General features: G+C 46.0%; 1 protein-coding gene across 1 annotated transcript in view; it reads right to left on the reverse strand.

Moving 5' to 3' along the window:
• Positions 1–288: 288 nt before the first annotated feature.
• The window catches only part of LOC147623066 (50S ribosomal protein L34), a 44,700-nt gene continuing 24,251 nt past the window's right edge, over positions 289–20,737 (reverse strand). The window contains exon 4 of the mRNA XM_086821110.1: positions 289–644. Within this exon, the coding sequence (XP_086677236.1) occupies positions 515–644 (130 nt within the window). The 3' untranslated portion in view covers positions 289–514. The remainder of the gene's footprint in view (positions 645–20,737) is intronic.

The raw sequence follows: 20,737 nt of genomic DNA on the forward strand, positions 1-20,737 counted from the left end.
TGGCTCAACCCACTCCTCTAGCCCCCTCTATTATTGCCATCATTAGCCCAATAGGGAATATGAGCCTAGTAACAAATCTCCTTCATCTTACCAAGACCTTTATTAGTGTTGAGCCTTTAGAAATAAAATAGGTTTGTCGATTGCTGTCTGTAGAAACATGCACAGTTTATCTTTCCTCAGTCATTTAACTCTCTCTCTCTCTATCAACGTTGAGCTTAAAAAATAAGATAGCTTCACCAATTGATGTGTATCAAAATATGCCCTTAGATAAACCGACTGACACAAGCATTGGGCCAAAGATAAGAGATACATTTACCTCATAAAATTACAAGAAATCACCATCCTCTTACATTCATTTCTCAACCACATGCTTACGTGCACATAAGATATCCGTACTAGGGCAGGTTTCAAACTTTAGTTTTGACCCATCCAACCCTATTCTATGATCCATATGGATACAAGATATGCTTTATCATCCCATTCACCCACTTCACAGCCCTCAAGTCATATTCCCTTAGTAACCAACATAAACTGCTGCATTGACTACATAGCAATCATCATTTTTGTCACCCATGGCCTCCAAAGCAACTCCACTTGAGCAAATCAACCCACCGTCCACCACCTCCACATCAATAATGTCCCCACTGCATCAACCAAAGAAATACTCTCTCTCTCTCTCTCTCTCTCTCTCTCTCTCTCTCTCTCTCTTATTCCAGGCCACATCCAAAATCCAAACCCAAACCCCAATTTATAGAAGAATATTGTGGTGAATGTATATAATGTATGGCACCAAGAGGATTAGATCAGTGTGACTTTTCTTTTGTTTTCAGTCGTTACTTTGGCCTTCCGTAGACGTTAATACTCTCTCTCTCTCTCTCTCTCTCTCTCTCTCTCATGAGACGAGAATTCCACCAGCACCAGATACAGTGTTGTGGGGTCTATAGGACCATAGCAATAGCTACCGACAGGCAAATATGGCTTTGGTATTGCTATGGCATTTTGTGGTCACATCCTAGAAATTTAAGTGACATCTATAGACAAAAGAGATCATTTTCTGCACCAAGACTCACCATTTTGCATTATCCCCTAAATATCTTTGTATTAACATTTCTTTCGGTAATAAAAGTTATGTTTGGCCAGCACTAGACTCAAGTGGTACTATCCCCAGAGTCTATGTGAGTGTATTAGGCGAAGTGGTACTATTCCAAGAGCTATTAGCTCAAGTGATACTATTTTTGGAGCCTAGTAAATGAGTCATGTGGTACTATTCCCAGTGACCATTTGGACTTAACTACTACCCAAACAAGCATCACATAGAGCTCAACCACAAGCTAAACATGCTTCACAAAGGACTTGACCAAGAGCTAAAACAACTCCTCACATAGAGAGAGTTCCCAAGAAGGATGGCTCTGATACCATATTGGAGATTTACCACAAATCTATAAGCACTACATAAGCATGTTAAACAGCATAACAACTCAAATAGACACAAGATGTAGTCCACAAAAGATTAGGCACATAGCCCCTTTTATTGAAGTGCTAATACAAGAGTTATACAAGGGTTATCTTGAGCTCTTGCTACGTCAAGTAGAGGATCAACTCGTATGATTCCAGATAATTAGGAACAAGTGGTTCGATTCTCGGATCCTTGGCAAGGGGTACGATTCTTGGACCAGTGTTACATTTGTACTTGAGCATGTGTATGTGACCATGCTGCTTGCATGTACAATTTACATATTGTCCAAAGAGCCGGGGACACCCAGAACTATGCAACCAATGGAGATGTGGGATAACTTGTTTGTTGACATAGCACTAGAATGAGTATGCTTGTGATATGGATTTGTGCTTGAGCATGTGTATGTGATGATGCTCGGAACTATGCAACCAGTGGAGATGTGGGATGACTTGTTTGTTCACATAGCTACATGTTGTCTTTGAATAGGGATTCCCTTAATTTTTTGGTTGAAAACCTCGTAAACCTTGTATTCCCCACTATACTTACATAGTGGGAGGCCACTTTATTCTAAAAGGCCGCCCACTTTGTAATTTTTGGGGGAAAGCTAACTTAAATAAAAAGCCCCCAAAAGGCCACCTTTGTGTATATATAAGGGAGCTCTTGTGCTCCATTGTACACAGATCCTCACCACCAGCTCGTCCTCATCATCATCGCCATCATCATGAGCTGGGCGCACTTCTGCAGGCTGCTGTATGACTGTACCATACTGCCGTACTTGTATGCCCACTCTGTACATCTGGCCATACATCTGTGCCCCTCATACAGCTGCGACTGCTTGTCCAAATGGTTGAATTAATTCCTTAAACACCCCAGACAGTTACATTGGTTCAGAGCCTTGCTTCGTCACCGTTTTGAATCGGAAGACGGTCCAAAAAGGAAATTTTCTTCACTATTTAACAATGATTAAGCTTTATGGCACGCCATTCAAACTCACATGTGGCACGGACATTGTGAGTACAAGTTGTTGATCGTGGAGACTCAATTTCTGATTCAGAGGCCTTATGGGGAGAGTTGCAAGCCAAGGACCTTATGTTGCAAAATCTATAGGAGGACCCCAATATCAAGACGATTTTGGATGCCACAAAGTGTCAAGCAGAATATGAGAATTTCATGGGGCAAGCCAAGGAATTGGGATATGAACCCCGTGATTTCGCTTTGTCCTATTTGGCTGAGACTGGAGAAATTTTCAAAGACCAAGATGCTGAGTATGTCTTCAAGAAGCCCATTCGACTGAATCCTTTGGGAACCCCTAGGAAAAGGATTAGGTCTGCCCTGCATCAGGAGGAAGCCCTCAGCAGTTTCCCATCACGAGTCTTCTGTTCCAAAGACCCAATATCCCACCTAGTTCTGACACTCTTCCACATGATGATGATCAAGACTGAGATGTAGATAGGCATAATCATCGTTTGCGGAAGGAAAAACTGAAATCTGAGTACGTGGTCCCTTCTTCTAAGAAGGGACCAAGTAATTCAAGTCTCATGAGAATACAATCAAGTTTGAGAACTTCATTAAACACAAAATGCACTTCTCATAGAGCTCCTAATTGCAAAAGGCTATCTCAAACTGAGAGTTGAAGGCCAAAGCTTTCTTAGTGTCGAATTCACCCGGACTTGCTATTGGTGGTTGGCTAAAAAAATTTCCAACGATGCCTCAACCACATGGAATGATTTCAAGGCTAAGTTTTGTGCTCACTTTTTGCCTCTTGAGTCCTAACTTCAAGGCTTTGAGCAGAGCATCACGAAGAAGTATTGGCTTTCCCAAAAGGACAGCAAATTGTTGGAATTAGGGTTGCAGGAAAGCACACAAAGCTTGGAGAAGAAGAAGCAAGAATGCACACAACACACAGTGTATTAGATTGTGTCAATGTACAAAAGATTAGTTAGCCCTAGAATGATGGACGTATATACAAGCCGGGGGAAAAAACCTCCTAAGGAGAGAAAAAGTGCCCCGGCGGTCGTAAGTATGTTCACACACATCACTGCCAATATATATGGCAACAAATCTCCCCTGGGAGTGATGGTGTGAACGAGAGCTGACACTCATGTATAGGGAAGTACCATGCCCGAAGTAGATCAGTCCACGAAGGGGAGCAAGCCCAAAGCTTTGCGGAAAGCTTCAAACTTCTCACGAGGAAACGCCTTTGTGAAAAGATCGGCGAGGTTGTCCTGTGTTGGTACATATGCCAAGCTGATCTCTCCTGCTGAGAGTCTCTCCCTGACATAGTGATAATGCACCTCAATGTGCTTTGTGCGAGCATGAAAAACTGGGTTTCTCGCAACTGCCAATACGCTCTGATTGTCAATGTAGATAGAGGTGGCAGACTCCTGTCCAACACCCAAGTCAGCCATAAGCCGTCTGAGCCACACACACTCAACCGTAGCTATGAAAGCTGCCTTGTACTCAGCTTCATAACTAGAAGTGGCCACAGTAGGTTGCTTCTTGCTCAACCAAGATATGCATGAGCTACCGAGCATGAAACAAAAACCACTTGTGGACACTCTTGTGTCATAGCAACCAGCCCAATCTAAGTCCAAAAAAGCATGTAAATCTGGCGGCAACGATCCCCTCTTGGGATAAAACAACCCAAGATGTATGGTGCCACTCAAGCAGCGAAAGATGTATGGTGCCACTCAAGTAGCGAAAGATGCGTTTAATTGCCTTCCAATGCTGAGACCCTGGGCTATGCATAAACATGCTCACATGTGAGACTGCAAACTGAATGTCCGGCCTCGTAATGCATACATAAATGAGGCAACCAATAGCTGTCTGATAGAGTGTGACATCAAAGTGATCTCCAGCATCATGAAGACTCAACTTCAAACCTGTCTCCATTAGAGTAGTAATAGGCTTGCATTCTTCAAGGCCAAATCTCCGCAACAATGTCTCAATATACTTTGTCTGACACAAAGCAATACCTCCATCGCACTGCTTAAATTGTATCCCCAAATAATGATGCAAATGCCCCAAATCTGACATCTCAAAAGAGGCATTCAAATCAGCCTTAAAATCAGCAATATGACTCTCATTTGGTCCTGTGAGCAGCATGTCATCGACATAGAGAGCAATGATTAGATGTACATCATACACACGTTTAACATACAAAGTGCTTTCTGTTGGACTATTCTGAAAACCATGTGCAGTCAAATATACATGTATCTTTTCATACCAAGCTCGTGGAGCTTGCTTTAAACCATACAAAGCCTTTTTCAACCTGCACACTTTGTTTTCCTGCCCTCTTTGAACAAAACCACGAGGCTGCGATACATACATCTCCTCATGCAAATCTCCATTCAAGAACGCAGTCTTTATGTACAACTGATGTACATTCCAACCATTATGAGCTGCCAATGCACAAATTACGAATGGTAGTCATACGACAAGTGGGAGCAAAGGTCTCATCAAAATCAATGTCCTTTTCTTGAGCATAACCCTTTGCAACAAGTCTAGCCTTATAGCGATCAACATTGCCATCTGGCTTTCGTTTCAACTTAAAAATCCACTTACATCCAATGACCTTTTTACCAATAGGCAAATCACACAAAGACCATGTACCATTCTTCATTATAGCATCATATTCACTTTGCATTGCAGCCAACCAATTTTCTAATTTTTGTGCCTCATCAAATGAAAGAGGTTCTTCCTCTTCACACATACTAGACACAGCCAAAGCATAACAATCTGATGCATAAGAGGCATGCTGAAAACCTAAACGAGTACGACTAGAAATAGGTGCATCAATTTTACTATCATGCAAGGTTTGTACCAGCCATTTAGGCATACCTCTAGCCTGCTCATTTTCAGTCCTATCCTCATAATTACATCCTGCAAATCTGCATCAGAAATAGGCTGATCGATGATGTCGTTTGAAATCTGCATAGGCTGAATATTTGCTTCATTAGGACTTACATTTGAATTCCCACCTATAAACAGAGGCAACAACGTATCAAATACATCCCGTGAGCTCACACCGTCTCTTTGGTACATGATAACAAAGGCTGCACAGCATCTTCCACAAAAACAATATCTCAACTAATCAAGATACGCTTTGACTGCGGATGATACAATCTGTAACTCTTGCTCTCAGCAGTGTAACCAACAAAAATGCATTTGACAGCCTTATCATCCAATTTTCTACGTTGTTGCACAGGCATAAAGCATAGGCCAAGCAACCAAAGACACGCAAGTGACCAATAAAAGGCTTCCTCCTATGCCAAGCTTCGTATGGAGTAACAGACTGCAAGGCCTTAGTGGAACACCTGTTGAGTACATATGCAGCACACATGACAGCCTCAAGCCAAAACGCATGTGGCAAAGCTCCATTTTAAGTCAGTATTTCAATACTCCTAAGGGGCCACATTGAAGTTCAACAATGAGGATTGTTTGCTATCCAGCAAGTACCTATATATTTGGACTTCACTATGGTCGTGGGATCACCCTACGTGGTTACACGGACTCCGACTAGACCGGTGATTTCAATTCTTGGCGTTCTCATGGTGGTTATTGGTACTCCCTCGGATCTGCCCCTTTCTCTTGGTCTAGCAAGAAGCAAGATACCGTTGAAGGTTCTTCTGCTAAGGCCGAATATCGGGCCCTCTATGACGCGACCACTAAGGCTATGTATCTTCATCAACTTCTTACAGAGATGCGCGTTCCCATTGACACCGCTTCTACCATCTTCATCGATAGTCAGAGTGCGATTGCCCTTGCTGGCAATCCTATTTTTTCTAACCGTACCAAGCATGTGGATGTCCATTTTCATTTTACCAGGGAACAAGTTGAGCTTGGTACCGTCAGTGTCCAGTACATTCCTACGGTGGACAATCATGCAGACATCCTTACAAAGTCCGTCAACCGGCCCATCCTCGAGCGTCTTCGCGAACGGATCGGCATCAGTCTTCCACCATTACCCTCCGCATATTGAGAGGGGGATCTTCCTCTCCTTTTAGATTTTTTATCATTGTTGTATTGGGCACATGAGTCGGTGAAAACCCCATGAGGCCACAGCTCATGTGAAAACCCACTGCATTGCATTTACCATCTTGTATTCCCTATGCATAGCATTCTGTTTTTTGTGTTTGGGACGATGTGTGAATGAAAACCCAAAAATGGACATTCATGCATGTGAAAACCTCTTGCAATGCGGCATTGATCCAGTACCGCCCAAACTCAAACGGTTCTACACCATCGACAAACCAATGCCCCATTCCTCTTCATGATCCTCTTCAAACCCCTTTTTTTTTATCTTCTCTCATGGTCCCCTTTTGGCCTGAGAGGGGGTGTGTGAAAACATGCCATTTTATCCAGCCCAAAAGGGTATTTTTGGGTATTTTTGGTCTTTATTTTGTCTTTGCTGCTGTCCGCCAAGTTTACCCTGACCAACCAGCCGTCCTTCAAGCATATAAAAGAAACTCAACATTATTCACTTCCTATACATCACAATCTAGAGTCTTGCTGCAGCCGGTGCTCCTTCATCTTCAGGCAGTGCATCGTTTACCTGCTGCTGCTGCTGGAGTTATCGCATCTTCTGGCTGTGCATCCTCTCTGCTACATTCAGCGTTTTACATCAGCACATCAGCAATGCTTACATTCAGCGTTTTACATCAGCACATCATCAGTGCTTACATCAGCGCAGCAGATCAGCAGATTATGAGCGCTTACATCAGCATATCAGCGTTTTCTCCACAGCTCATGGGACAGCAGCCCCTTTCTGCTCCTTGACCTCGACATCGGGACGGCAGCCTTCTCTGCTCATTTCTTCAGGACAGCAGCCTACCATCTGCCTTGGATTGTGGCCTTCTCCACCCTCAGCATTATCACAGGACAGCAGCCCTCTCTGCTCCTTCGGAGTCTCACACTAAGCTCTTGTACTGGATTTTATCATATATACACTCACTCATTGCATGCTATGTTGATTTGCTCTGATCTCTCATACTTTTGGTCCTTTCGTCCTTTTGCCCTCACACCCCATCCCACACTTGGAGATGTTCAACCAGAAGTATGAAGCCTTTGTGGAAGATCAAGTTAAGGTGAGTGCCTTTGGCCTCACCCTAGACGGTAAACCGGCCAATGGTTTAGGTCCTTGAAAGCTGAGGACAAGGCCACCTTCGAAGCCTTGAAAGAGGCCTTCAAGGTTGGATATTCTCGTCAGGGTAGCAGATGGAAAGGATGGTGAAACCATCCGAGACTACATCAACAGAGTTAGATATCTCCACTCCCACTGCAGAACCAGAGACAAGTTCTCTGATGAAAGGTTAATAGGGAGATTTCTGGAAGGTCTGGATGACATACCCTTACACTACCTTGTATGCCTTGGCCCATACCTCCTTCAAGCAATGCTGCAGGAGTGCTATGGACTTTGAGGACAACTTCAAGGAAACACGTTCTCGAGAACTTCATGAGGGTACATCAAAAGCCTCATTCAAGACCACCAGCACAAAATCTGATGGAAAGAGCAAAGAGTCCACTTCTGGACAACAAGTCGAGCAGTTGGCCGCTGCATTAATGCAACAAATGACCCAACATTGGAGAACCGGCCAAGACCGGGATCGGGTTGGCCAACCCCATCTCTATCCGAAGAGAGAGCTAGTATGGTGCCCGATTTGTCGAGCTAACTATACCAGCATGGAGTGTCCACATTTGTGACCCCGTTCCACCCTCTATTGCACATATTGCCAAAGGTGGGACAATCACAAAGTCAAGAACTAGTATCAACAAAGGGCGGCTCAAGCCCGCGCTCTATCTCAAGCCCTACCTGCAAACCCAAGGCAACCACTCGCCTTGCCAGCACCTGCTCTTCACAATGTACCTCAACCAGCCTAAGAAAAGGCCCAAAGAGAAATTCTTAGGGTACCCGAAATGTCCTTACCACCGCCAGTTCTCCCACCTCAACCCCCATTACCACGAGTCACACCTGTTCGTCAGCTAACCCTGACTAAGAAATTTTGAAGAAGGGGACGAGGGGGAAATTCCCAAAGCACCTACCTACGAACCTCTGGAGCCAACCAGTCCACCCTCCCAAATTCTAAGCCACTACGTGATGGAGGGTGACCAAATATTTCCAGTGTACTTAGCTGCCCCAATGCCATGAGGCCACGACATGAATACAATGGCTAAACGACCACCCAAGCAATGCTATCATTGCGCAGGACCTCACCGAGTGGCTGAGTGTCCAATCAAGAAAGGGATGGCAAGTACCTTTGTAGGCACTTCCACATTAACCCCTTCATATGTTGGGTGTGGGATAGACCATATGTTAAGGATTGTCCGCTGAGACCAGGGACAACAGGGAAGGCTCGTGAAGCTAATCCCAGCACCAGCATTAACCTGTTGAGTGTAAGAGACGGCTTCATCCACACGGTCCCTCTCAACGCCATAACCAGATTGCAAAACAAAAAAAGGGCCGCAGCTCATGCTGCAGCAGAGGCATCAACCTCGCGACACCAGAGACAAGCAAAGGTCTTATCTTCAAAGAATGTCCCTGAACAAGCACAAGCAACTAGACGCTCGAGAAAGAAAACTACGAAAATCGGCAAGGAGATAGCCGGGTAGTTATCAAGAGTGGTTCGAAAGATGGCACGACCACACGTGTTAACCTCTTCATCAAAAGAGGAAGATTTGCTACACTCAACCACCAGAGCCAGGGAACAGATTGACACTAACCAGCTCCCTAAAAAGCTTGCCGAATACCCTAACCCCACAGAGGAGAAGGAAAGACTCTAGGCAACCCAAGAATTGGTCAAGGACTACTAAGCTCAGATAGAAGATGAGCCCCCTACTACTAACCTTGAGCCATGTCCTTCGGTCTCCAACATGAGACCCACTGAAGAAGCTCATGTATATACTAGAGAGCTCCCAAACCCATCACCCCCACATAGGCCAACACAAGCAGCAGCACCCACTGCGACAACTACCTCCCACCAGGGAAACCAGGTACCTGAATATCTCAGAAATCTGAAGGATGACCATCTTAAAAGAACGGACACAGAGATCCACATCCAAATACCGTATACACATAAGAGCTTAAGAATAAGCCAAAGCAATCTTCCTCATGGAGCAACCTCCGCCTCCTAGAGACATTGCTTTTCTCTCTTCCTTCCTCTCTTCTTAGATCCAGATCCCCATTGGCATCTTCTTCAAGGGAGCCCAAGCTTATGGAAAGATCTGAAGGATTGGATGGAGGGACGCCTCAGGGCAGGCATGCAAGAATCCATAGAGCTAGACAGCTCTAATGAGTCGGAGGAAGACAAGCTTGTTGAACCCCACGAGATCACTGGCACCCCCACAGTTCGAGTAAATAAGCTCAAACAATACTTTGAAGTCGATGAACTCAATGCTGCATTGCCGATAACCTTCGATGGCCTCCAGGTCACAGCAATCCTCGACGGGGGAGAAGGAGTGAGCATTGTTACAAAACAATGTTGGGGAAAATGGAGAGCACTTGCCATGGATGACACAACATTACTGGTCAAACTCGCTGACGGAGCCACCGCTAGACCCATTAGTCTATTGAAGAATTTGAAAATAAAGATCCTTGGAACTACCTTCTGCCACACCTTTGTGGTGATGAACTTCGGACGTCAACCTGTTTCATATGACATCATCCTTGGGCAACCTTTCATGAGGGAAACCAAAATGATCCACGATTGGGATATTGACCACATCTACGTTCAAAGAAAAGATCAAACAGTCTAGGCACGTGGAAGGTACATCCCATGAGCGGTAGACCCTTCACAGAGGACTCAGTAACAACAACCAAATCCACTGCAGTCCATCTGTGTCAAACGTGCCATAAAACACTAGATGATGAAAAGGATAGTGAGGAATGTGCACCTCTTCCAAAGCTAGAAGACTCTAAGAAATTGGTTGCATACCCTTGCTACCCTGGACATACTTCCAAGGCGCACGGGAACTAGGTTTACTACAGCAAACATGCAGGAGATCACATCTCTATACATGCTTAGCACTGCATACTTGCCTAATGTCGCCACTCAGGAACTTGAAAGGGCCAATAAAGCGGAACCATCAAGGGAAACACGCTCACACAGAACTTGCAAGCCAGATGGATTCCCTGGGCCAGAACGCTATGTTTTCCCTAACGATTCAAACACCCACTGGCTAAAATATGTAGAGGCGGTTGAAGCACATGACCACTTCAACCAAATATGGCAAAAGGAGTTCACAAATAGCTCCCTTCTAGTCCACACGACCACCCCAAAGCCAATGGAGCCCGTTGATCCCAAACCCGAACTGGAAAACCTTTGCCGCTCTACACGCATAGCACGCAATAAGAACTTAGCGCTGGCAGAAAAAGAAGCCAAAAAACTGATAGAAGAAAGCACTAGGCCAGAAGAGACCAACAAGTGCCCAAACACTTCAAGACCTTCCAGATGGCCGACAGATTTGTGCAATATGACTCGGCCCAAAGGTCCCACAACGGACAACCAAGGACCTCATATGATGGTCCAACCAAGGTAAAAGAAATTAACCCGGCATGCCCGGGCGAAGACCCGAGGCCAGTATACATTGGAGACGACCTCTCTACCGAGGAAGAGACCGAGCTCATCACTCTCCTCTCACAGAATTCCAGGATTGCTTCGCCTAGGAGTACACGGATATGAAAGATGTACCTCCCAAAGTAGTCAAGCACACCATTCCAATGGTTGATGGATCAAGACCGTTCAAACAAAGAGCTTATCCTATGAACCCGAAGTATTCCAAGATGGTCCGAGAAGAAATCAATAGACTCATTGACGCCGGATTCATCTACGAAATAGAGCACACAGAATGGGTATCACCCATCGTGATAGTGCTCAAAAAGAATGGGAAGGTAAGAGTGTGCGTGGACCTCAAAAAGGTCAATGTCACCACCATATGGGATCATTATCCCTTACCCTTCACGAAGCATGTGCTTGAACAAGTCGCAGAAAAGGAAGCCTACAGCTTCCTTGATGGATTCTCCGGCTACAACCAGGTGTTGATCGACCCCAAGGATCAGCACAAAACAGCCTTTGCCACAAAATGGGGAACTTACGCATACTGCGTCATGCCTGAAGGGCTGACCAATGCCCCCGGCACCTTCTAGCGATTAATGTGCACGGCCTATAAGGAATATCTTAAGAAACTCCTTGAGGTCTTTATGGATGAGCTCTGCGTCAACTCCTCGTGGAAGGCACACCTTGACTGTTTACGTAAGGTGTTAGAAAGATACAGGCTGTATCGCATTTCATTGAGCCCACTCAAATGCCAGTTTTGGGTTAGGCATAAAGTTATCCTGGGACACATTGTCTCCCGACAAGGAATCTCCACGGACGATAGCAAGACGCGCATCATCCTCGAGCTGCCCCCCACCCACCAATTTTAAGGGAGTCCAATAATTCCTAGAATATGTTGGCTATTATCGGTGATTCATTTTTATGTATGCTGATATAGCTCGACCTCTTTACAGACTCTTAATTCTTTTCGAGTGAACAAAGGAATGACAATAGACTTACACGACCCTCAAGAAAGCCTTGGCTAGTGCTCCTATTCTTAGGTCCCCCAACTGGGACATTATCTTTCATGTCCACATTGACCCCTCTGCTTTTGTTGTTGGATGTGTGCTGGCCCAACCTGGTGAATACAAGATGGATTTTCCCATCAACTTTGCCAGCCGCCAACTGAACGAGGCCGAGAGAAATTATACCACGACTGAAAGGGAAGGGTTGGCCATGGTTTACACCACTAAGAAGTTTTTATCTTCTGGCGACCAAATTTATCTTCTTTGTAGACCATCAAGCTCTTCTATACCTGGTAAACAAGCCCTGTAAGTACAACAAGAAGAATCACCAGGGGGTTGCTGATCTTACTTGAGTTCGACTTCACCGTCACAACGAGGAAGAGCTCGCAGCATGTCTTGGCAGACCACATGTCAAGAATCCCTAATGGCGAGCCACCAATGGGAGTTGATAATGATTTACCAAATGACGCCCTATTCCAATTATGTTTAATTCCTGAGTGGGACGAGGAGGTAGCACACTTTCTAGCCAATGGCTTACCAATGGACCCCCTCCTAAACAAGGACCGTGCCCGATGCCTAATTAAATCGGCAGTCCCCTACCAACTCATTGCAGGCCAACTCTACAAGCAAGGAAAAGACAGGATTCTCAAACGATGTGTCCATGAAGACAAATATGTCTTCCTTCTAGAACAGGCTCGCTGTCCCTGTGCTGGGGGACACTTTGCAGCAGATATCACTGCACGCAAAGTCCTCACAGCCGGGTTATGGTGACCCACCTTAATGGCTGATGCAGCAGAATACATCAAGCGGTGCGATGAATGCCAACGAGCGGCAATCCCCCGCTTTACCGACAGCATGCCCCTAAACCTTGTTGTGTCCTTGCAACCATTCGAAAAGTGAGGCATTGATTTCATTGGTCCCATTAGTTCCGTGGCTTGGTACACTCAAGCTACATATATAATCGCTGCCACAGACTATTGCACCAAATGGGTCGAAACTCGAGTTACTAGTAAAGCTCATGCACGCTCCACCGCAAAATTCCTATACGAGTCAGTCATCACATGCTTTGGTTGCCCCTTGAGCTTGTGAGCGACAATGGAACGCACTTCATTAATAAAGTAATCCAATTCCTCTTACAAGAATTCCTTGTCACTCATAGAAAGTCCTCCCCATATTAGCCCCCTTAAGCTTGTGAGCGACAATGGAACGCACTTCATTTATAAAGTAATCCAATTCCTCTTACAAGAATTCCTTGTCACTCATAGAAAGTCCTCCCCATATTAGCCCTGAGCTAATGGCCAAGCCGAAAGCACAAACAAAGTTTTGTGTGCCATCATTCACACCAAAACTGTTGAGGCCAACCGCAACGATTGGGAACAGAAGTTGTCGGTAGCGCTTTGGGCCTATAAAACTTCCTGCATGGCAACTACCAATGCCACACCCTTCAGTTTGACCTATGGTACTGAAGCGGTTATGCCAATGGAGTTCTTGGCCCCAAGCTTACGCATTTCGACCTCGAAGAGGAAGAATGGGAGAGGTGAAGCCTGCTTGGTTATGTTTAGGAATGACCACCCCGACGCGCTTCATCCAAAAATTAGCTCTTGTAGATACAGGGGCTAATTACAATTTGATGTCTCACGAAACATGGCTTTCCCTCGGGAAACCCCCACTGAAAGATACTCCTACCACAGTCACAACAATGGCATCTCAAGAAGTTCACTGCTTAGGCACAGTCACGCTTTTGTTCCACATTGGAAATAATCCCTTGGTAGGGAAGTTTTACGTGATGCCTGCAAAAACAATGCGCGAAGAGATACTCCTCAGAAGGGATTGGATGGACCACAACCGGTGCAACATTGACTGGGATGCAAGGAGGGCTACCCTACAGTTGGCCTCCGGCCAAGTTACTGTCCTCATGACACGCGGAAGCTCTGGGTAGTCTTCTTTCAGCCCTAAACACTCTTGGAAACCTTCTGATGCAAAAACGCACCATCTGATGCAAAAACGCAGGTAGAGAGAGAGTAGAGAGAGAGAGTGAGAAGTGCTGGAATTTCAGTATATACTATGGTACAAAAAGGGTACATATCTTGCAGCCCTTGGCTGCCTCAAGGGCTGCCTTCATAAAAAGGTGGTTAACCCTAAAATCTGTCCCCTATGGGACCTCTAGTGATCCAAACCCCTAGTGGGATTGAATGCCTAAAACAATGAGTACTTGGGCCTTTTTATAGGTCCCTTGGACAAAGGGTAGACTGGCCGACTGCTGGTCGGCCAGTATTAATGCATTAAATGCTTATTAATTCAGCCGACTGGGTGGTCCTCCTTGATCTTGATGCACCTGATGCCTTGATCTTGATGCGCCTGATGCTGGTTCAGCCGACCTCCTTCATGAGCAGCCGACAGTCCTTTCTATGCAGCCAGCACCAATGTCCTGCAGCCGACACACTTCTGATCTTCAGCTTGTTCTCCATGCCAGTCTACTCTGCCACAAGTGCTCTGTACTCCTCGTTTCTACTCTTTATCTGGTTGCCTCTTCTGGATCTAGCCCTGAGAATGTCCATGGCATCTATGATGCACATGACATCCCCCTCAGCCCTTTTTCTCTGAAAATCCAGTCTGTTCTCCAAACCACTCTGTCTCTGATGAAGATCTATGCATCTGGTCTTCCTCTAGTCCACAATCCATTCCTGCCCTGGCTCTGAAACACCGTCTTGGTCTTCATTCCTGGAACTGAGTCTGGCACTCTCACATCACCCTTGGAGGATCAACCTCCCTTGGGACCGTTACCTGAGAACCTATCTGGGTCACGGAACTGCCATCCCCATCTGGCACTGTGGAACACCACCAACAAACCTCCTGGGAGTTCTTCCCGCTTCTGTGTTCCCGCCTTGGGCTTCGAATCCGTGTACTTTCCTGTACCTTGGACCTGTACACCATCATATGGGACTGAATCAGTGTTTAGCTTTGCTGGGCCTGATGCTCTGATACCAATGTAACACGCGGAAGCTCTGGGTAGTCTTCTTTCAGCCCTAAACACTCTTGGAAACCTTCTGATGCAAAAACGCACCATTTGATGCAAAAACGCAGGTAGAGAGAGAGTAGAGAGAGAGAGTGAGAAGTGCTGGAATTTCAGTATATACTATGGTACAAAAAGGGTACATATCTTGCAGCCCTTGGCTGCCTTCATAAAAAGGTGGTTAACCCTAAAATCTGTCCCCTATGGGACCTCTAGTGATCCAAACCCCTAGTGGGATTGAATGCCTAAAACAATGAGTACTTGGGCCTTTTTATAGGTCCCTTGGACAAAGGGTAGACTGGCCGACTGCTGGTCGGCCAGTATTAATGCATTAAATGCTTATTAATTCAGCCGACTGGGTGATCCTCCTTGATCTTGATGCACCTGATGCCTTGATCTTGATGCGCCTGATGCTGGTTCAGCCGACCTCCTCCATGAGCAGCCAACAGTCCTTTCTATGCAGCCAGCACCAATGTCCTGCAGCCGACACACTTCTGATCTTCAGCTTGTTCTCCATGCCAGTCTACTCTGCCACAAGTGCTCTGTACTCCTCGGTTCTACTCTTTATCTGGTTGCCTCTTCTGGATCTAGCCCTGAGAATGTCCATGGCATCTATGATGCACATGACAGGCCAAGTTACTGTCCTCATGAGACAGACGAAGAACCCGTACCCGTTGCTCCCCCATGCCAACAACTCACCCCTCCACTCATCGACATCATTCCACCCTCCAATCCACACAGCTCAAAAAGAGGCCGCTCCCCACTCCGCACACACCACTGGCTCTCACATCCTCCACTACCCCACTCGACAACAGCCCAATCCCACATCTCAAAAACCACACAAGTTGCTGACCCCCCACAGAAAACTAACCACACTAACTCTCCTAACAACACTAACAAACGCCTTCTCGACTATGGGTACCTCAAAGGCTCCTAAACGCGCAAGGGTATTATGAGGGCACTTCTACCTTGTGGATCCCCCGATGATCCAACTCTCATCCTCACACACCGGCACCCCGAGTTCCTCGTCCCCCTCGCACGCAACCAATTTGACAACCACAAGCCCACAGGGTACAGGACAAACGCGGTCCCAAACGCTCTCCAAGGCCCCACTATCCTCAATCACACCCTCAGCCCTGCCCAACAACAACCTTCCTGTGGATCTTAAAACCTCTATTACAGGCTCAACATTTCTATGAGGGCAATCGACACATTTGGGTCCCCAAATCACCAAGGCACCAACTCCCAACTCTTGTCACTCCGCAGTCACCCACCCTTCAACGGAGACCCAAAGTGGCCTCCACCACAACAATTGCGCAGGAGAAAGGGACGCAAAAGATTCATGACGACACTGTGACCCCCCAACCGCAGCTAGCATTCCATACTAAAGATATACCCTCGACGTTGGCAGCTCCTCCACCCATCATTGTCAAGCTATATCGGAGTACTCCCAATCAACCCTCAACCTATCAAGTCTCAGGTACTCCCTCGTCACCAGCCTCTAAACTTCCCAAGGAAATCCCAACCTCGCCATCACCTAATTGGAACCGACTCCTCCATTTGGTGAATTGGACACACAGTCAGTACAAAATCCCCAATGGAGTGCTGGCAACATAGCCCAAGGGTACAAAACCTAATTTAGGGTGCCTCAAAAAAAAAAAATTTGCCACGACCGTACCAAATTTCCCACGGCCATACCATTCACCTCTATCTTTGCCACGGCCCATTCAGCACTTCAAAGTTGCCACAGTCGTACCATTCAAAATTCCAAGTGCCATGGCCGTACGAACATCTAGATGAACTGCCACGGCCGTTCCACTCTCATCGCTATTTGCCATGGCCGTCTCGAATGTGCCACGGCCATTCCAACTTTAGCCCCAACTGCCGCACCCTTTCCAACCTCACCACTCAAAGGACACGGCCGTTCCAACCAAATGCCACACTGGTACCAAACGCTGCTCCAACAAGTACACTCGTACCATTCAAACGGTACGCCTATTTCCTCGGAATGCCACGCCTCTACCAGCCTCTTACCACAGTCGTATCCTTCTAGATCCTATATATATGGGCCCCACCCTCTAATTTCCTCACTTTCAGCCTTCAGCCTACCTGAAGTCTTGCAAATTTTTTTCTTAAGCTTTCCCTTTCTGACCACCCTCCCTCACCATGGCCGACACATCCGACTCCTCAATCGAAACCCTCATGCACCCCACCCTCAGGAAGAAGCGCGCGACAAGGGGACGCCTCGAGGAGTACGGCCGCCACCCAACCCAATTATCCTGTTGGGGATTAGGGTTTTAGAGAAACAAAGACACACACACACACACACCAAGATGGTACACAGCAGCAAGCTCTCAAGAGAGTGTGAGAGATAGTGATTGCTACTCAAAGTAGATGGATACAAGATGTGTGGTGCAAGGGAGTTGACTCCACAATATCATAATACAATCAAATAAGTGTGGTGTCCTTTCACACCTAATATCCAAGGGGAAAAACCCAAAGGGACAAAAGTGCCCTTGGTTAGCCCATGTTCACATGTGGCACTACTCATAGTATATGTGGCATAACTCATAGCATATATGCCAATAAACCCTCCTGTAGTGGCAATGTGAACATGTACAAGGTCGATAGCAGATCACTCTCTGTAGAAAAGTAAGCCTAAAGCTTTGCGGAAAGCTTCAAACTTCTCTCAAGACAAAGCCTTCGTGAACAGATCTGCAACATTGTCATGTGTAGAGCAGTAAGATAATGTGGTCTCCCCTGCATGAATCCTCTCTCTGACATAGTGATAATGCATCTCTATGTGCTTAGTGCGTGCATGAAACATTGGGTTTCGTGCCACGGCTATCCTTGGAAATGAGTGGTGGGCATGCCGAAATTCAATGTCAATGTGGGAGGTGAGGGTGAGGTGGGAAAACGGGGGGGGGGGGTGTAGATGATTGGGAGGGGAAGAGGAGGAGTGTTGTGGTGCCAGGAGGGGGTGGGGGTGGCTGTGTGCTAGTGCTTGGGTGAGGGGCTGGGGGTGGAGGTTGATGGGGGGAAGGGGTGGAGGTTGAGCGGGCTGGGCTTCTAGGACGACATCTCCGCCGTTGTGGCCGTCATGGTCACTGCCGTTGTCTTTACTCCGGCGACACTCCAGCTCACTGGAGTTGGTTCCACATCCAAGAGCTGAGAGGGGTGTTAGTAGTCATCTCCTCTCTGTATGTTTGCACCAGGGCCTTTGTTGTGGGTGTGCCCGCCCGATTTAGGTGTTTTCTCATTTTTCCCCACTCTCCCTATTTTTACTAGGTGTGGGAGGTTGTCCTATGGTTCTAGGATTGATCTAGGTGATGGCCGACTGCTCTTGCTGCTCCCCGTCTCTCTCTGTGGCTCGCCGACTGCACACGTGTGCTGGCCGACTGGGACTTCAGCAAATCGGTGTCTTTTTGATGATGTCAGTTGTCCTTGCTGCTGGCTGACTGGCTCTTAGGGGCCATATAAAATGGCCCCTAGCCCCCACACTGTTTGTATTGGGTATTCCGGGTTTTCTCTTGTGTATATAGTAGAGTTACACACCTCTCTCTCGCCCTCTCTATTGTTGTGTTTTTCTGCAGTGCACTTGCTCTTGTGTTTTCAAATTTTGTCTTCATCTCCGCAGCATATTCTGACATGAAGGGCCCCCTATCCTGTTTCTTTGAAGAGACTGACGATAAGCCAAACGCAAGATCTTTGAAGATGGATTGACGATAAGCCAAACGCAAGATCTCTGAAGGCCAAGAGTTGGGCTGAACTGTACATGGCTGTAGAAGCACCAATGATGTCCAATCTCGAGCCTATGCACTCTTCCCAATGGAATGAGGGAAAGCCTTATTAGTTGAAGAATGCACAATGTTATTGTATGCAAACTCAATCAATAGCAAAAATACTTTTCCCAATCAAATTTCTGCTAAGTTACATAAGAGCATGACACTCTCCCATAACCTTTTGGCGCAATTCTTGGACCACACAAATACGGTTTTGCATCATCAAAAAACCATCTCAAATCGAATCAGATGGAGCAGTAGTACCATCATTCAGATCAGCCCAAATAAGATGAAAAACTGCATCCAAAGCATACATATCCCGCATCCCTGCCAAGCCCCGATGATAGGCGGTAGTCACTACATGCACTTGAGGTCTGCGTGATATGCCACCACAAATAATGGATCTCTAACAAGAAGAATTCACTCTTCTTTCCATTGATGAAAAGCTTGTGTTTCCTAAGCACTTCAAAAACAATGGCGAGACGTTCTTTATGCTCAACCTCACTCTTTGAAAAGATAATGATATCATCAAAAAAAGTTCATGTGAACTTGTAGTGAGGTCTAAAAATTATGTCCATCATTCTATTAAAAGTAGCGGGAGCATTTGTAAGACCAAATGGCACCACCAAATATTCATATAGCCCAAATGAAGTTCTGAAAGCCGTTTTGTGCACATCTTGAGGTACCACTCTAGTCTGATCGTAGCCACTCTTAAGATCAATGCGACTGAAACAAGCAGCTCCCTCAAGTTTGTCAAGAATATCATCAATTCTAGAAATCGAAAACCTATTCTTGATGGTAATCTTGTAAAAGACGCTGTAATCAACACACATTCTGTACGTCCCATCCTTTTTCTACACAAGCAAAACTAGAGAACAATAAGGCGAAGAACTTGGCCTTATCAACCCCTTTTTCAAGTAAATCATTCACTTGAGTGTCCTGTTGAGTAGCACTCACCCTATAAGGAGTTCCGTTAGGAAAAGAGCTACCAGGGACTATGTCAATACAATGATCCTCTGGCCTCTCTAGGGGTAACTATCCAGGTAGGGAGTCAGCAAAACAATCAGCTTAATCACTTAAGAAATCAATCTTATCTTGATCTACACAGCATCATGCTCAACATTATCACGAACAAAGACCAAGTAAGAACAAGCTGATTTCTTTATTGCCTTGGAAATAGAAATGTGGCTTACAACGGGTATGGTATGTTAGAAGTCATCTCCTGTCTTTATCAGACACCAGGGCCTCTCTTCCACCCTTTGTAGGTGTTTTATCATTTTACCTCACTCCCTGTATTTTTTTCCTCACTCCCCGTATTTTTTTCCCATTTTTCCCTATCTTTCCAGGGTGTGGGAGGCAGTGTAGGACCTGTCAGCTATACCAGATGCTGGCCAACTGGTCACACGCAGTCCCAGTTGCTCTCTGTTGCTGGTCGACTCCACACGTGTGAGGGCCGACCTTGAGATGCTGACCGACTCATGGTTTTCACTGGTCGTGGGCATTTTATGTCCTGTCGGCTGTCCTTCTACTGGCCGACTGCACTCATGGGGCCATATAAAATGGCCCCCATGGCCCCCCACCTATTGTATCTTGTTTTCATTGCGAGATCTTGTGTAAAGAGAATGTGTAGGAGAATTAGGGTTAGGTTAATTCATGTGGGAGACATACACAGAGAAGAACAAGGGAGAGAGAGAGAGAGAGTTGTGGGGATAAAGTCAACTCATGATATGAGTGTGTGACTCCCCTATCACACATGTATATTGCACTAGTACACATAGTGCACTTAGTACATTAAAAGTACTAAGTGTACTATGTACTATAACTTATGGGCTTGTACACACTATAAGGGTGGGCATAACGCCTTTACCCCAACAACCTCCCACTTAAAGGCAAAGTGCCCTTAAGTAAAGGAAAAGAAAAATCAGCATGTA

This window comes from Cibotium barometz, chromosome 27, assembly GCF_041138505.1.
Source record: "Cibotium barometz isolate CiBa-2024 chromosome 27, ASM4113850v1, whole genome shotgun sequence".
Taxonomy (NCBI): Eukaryota; Viridiplantae; Streptophyta; class Polypodiopsida; order Cyatheales; family Cibotiaceae; genus Cibotium; species Cibotium barometz.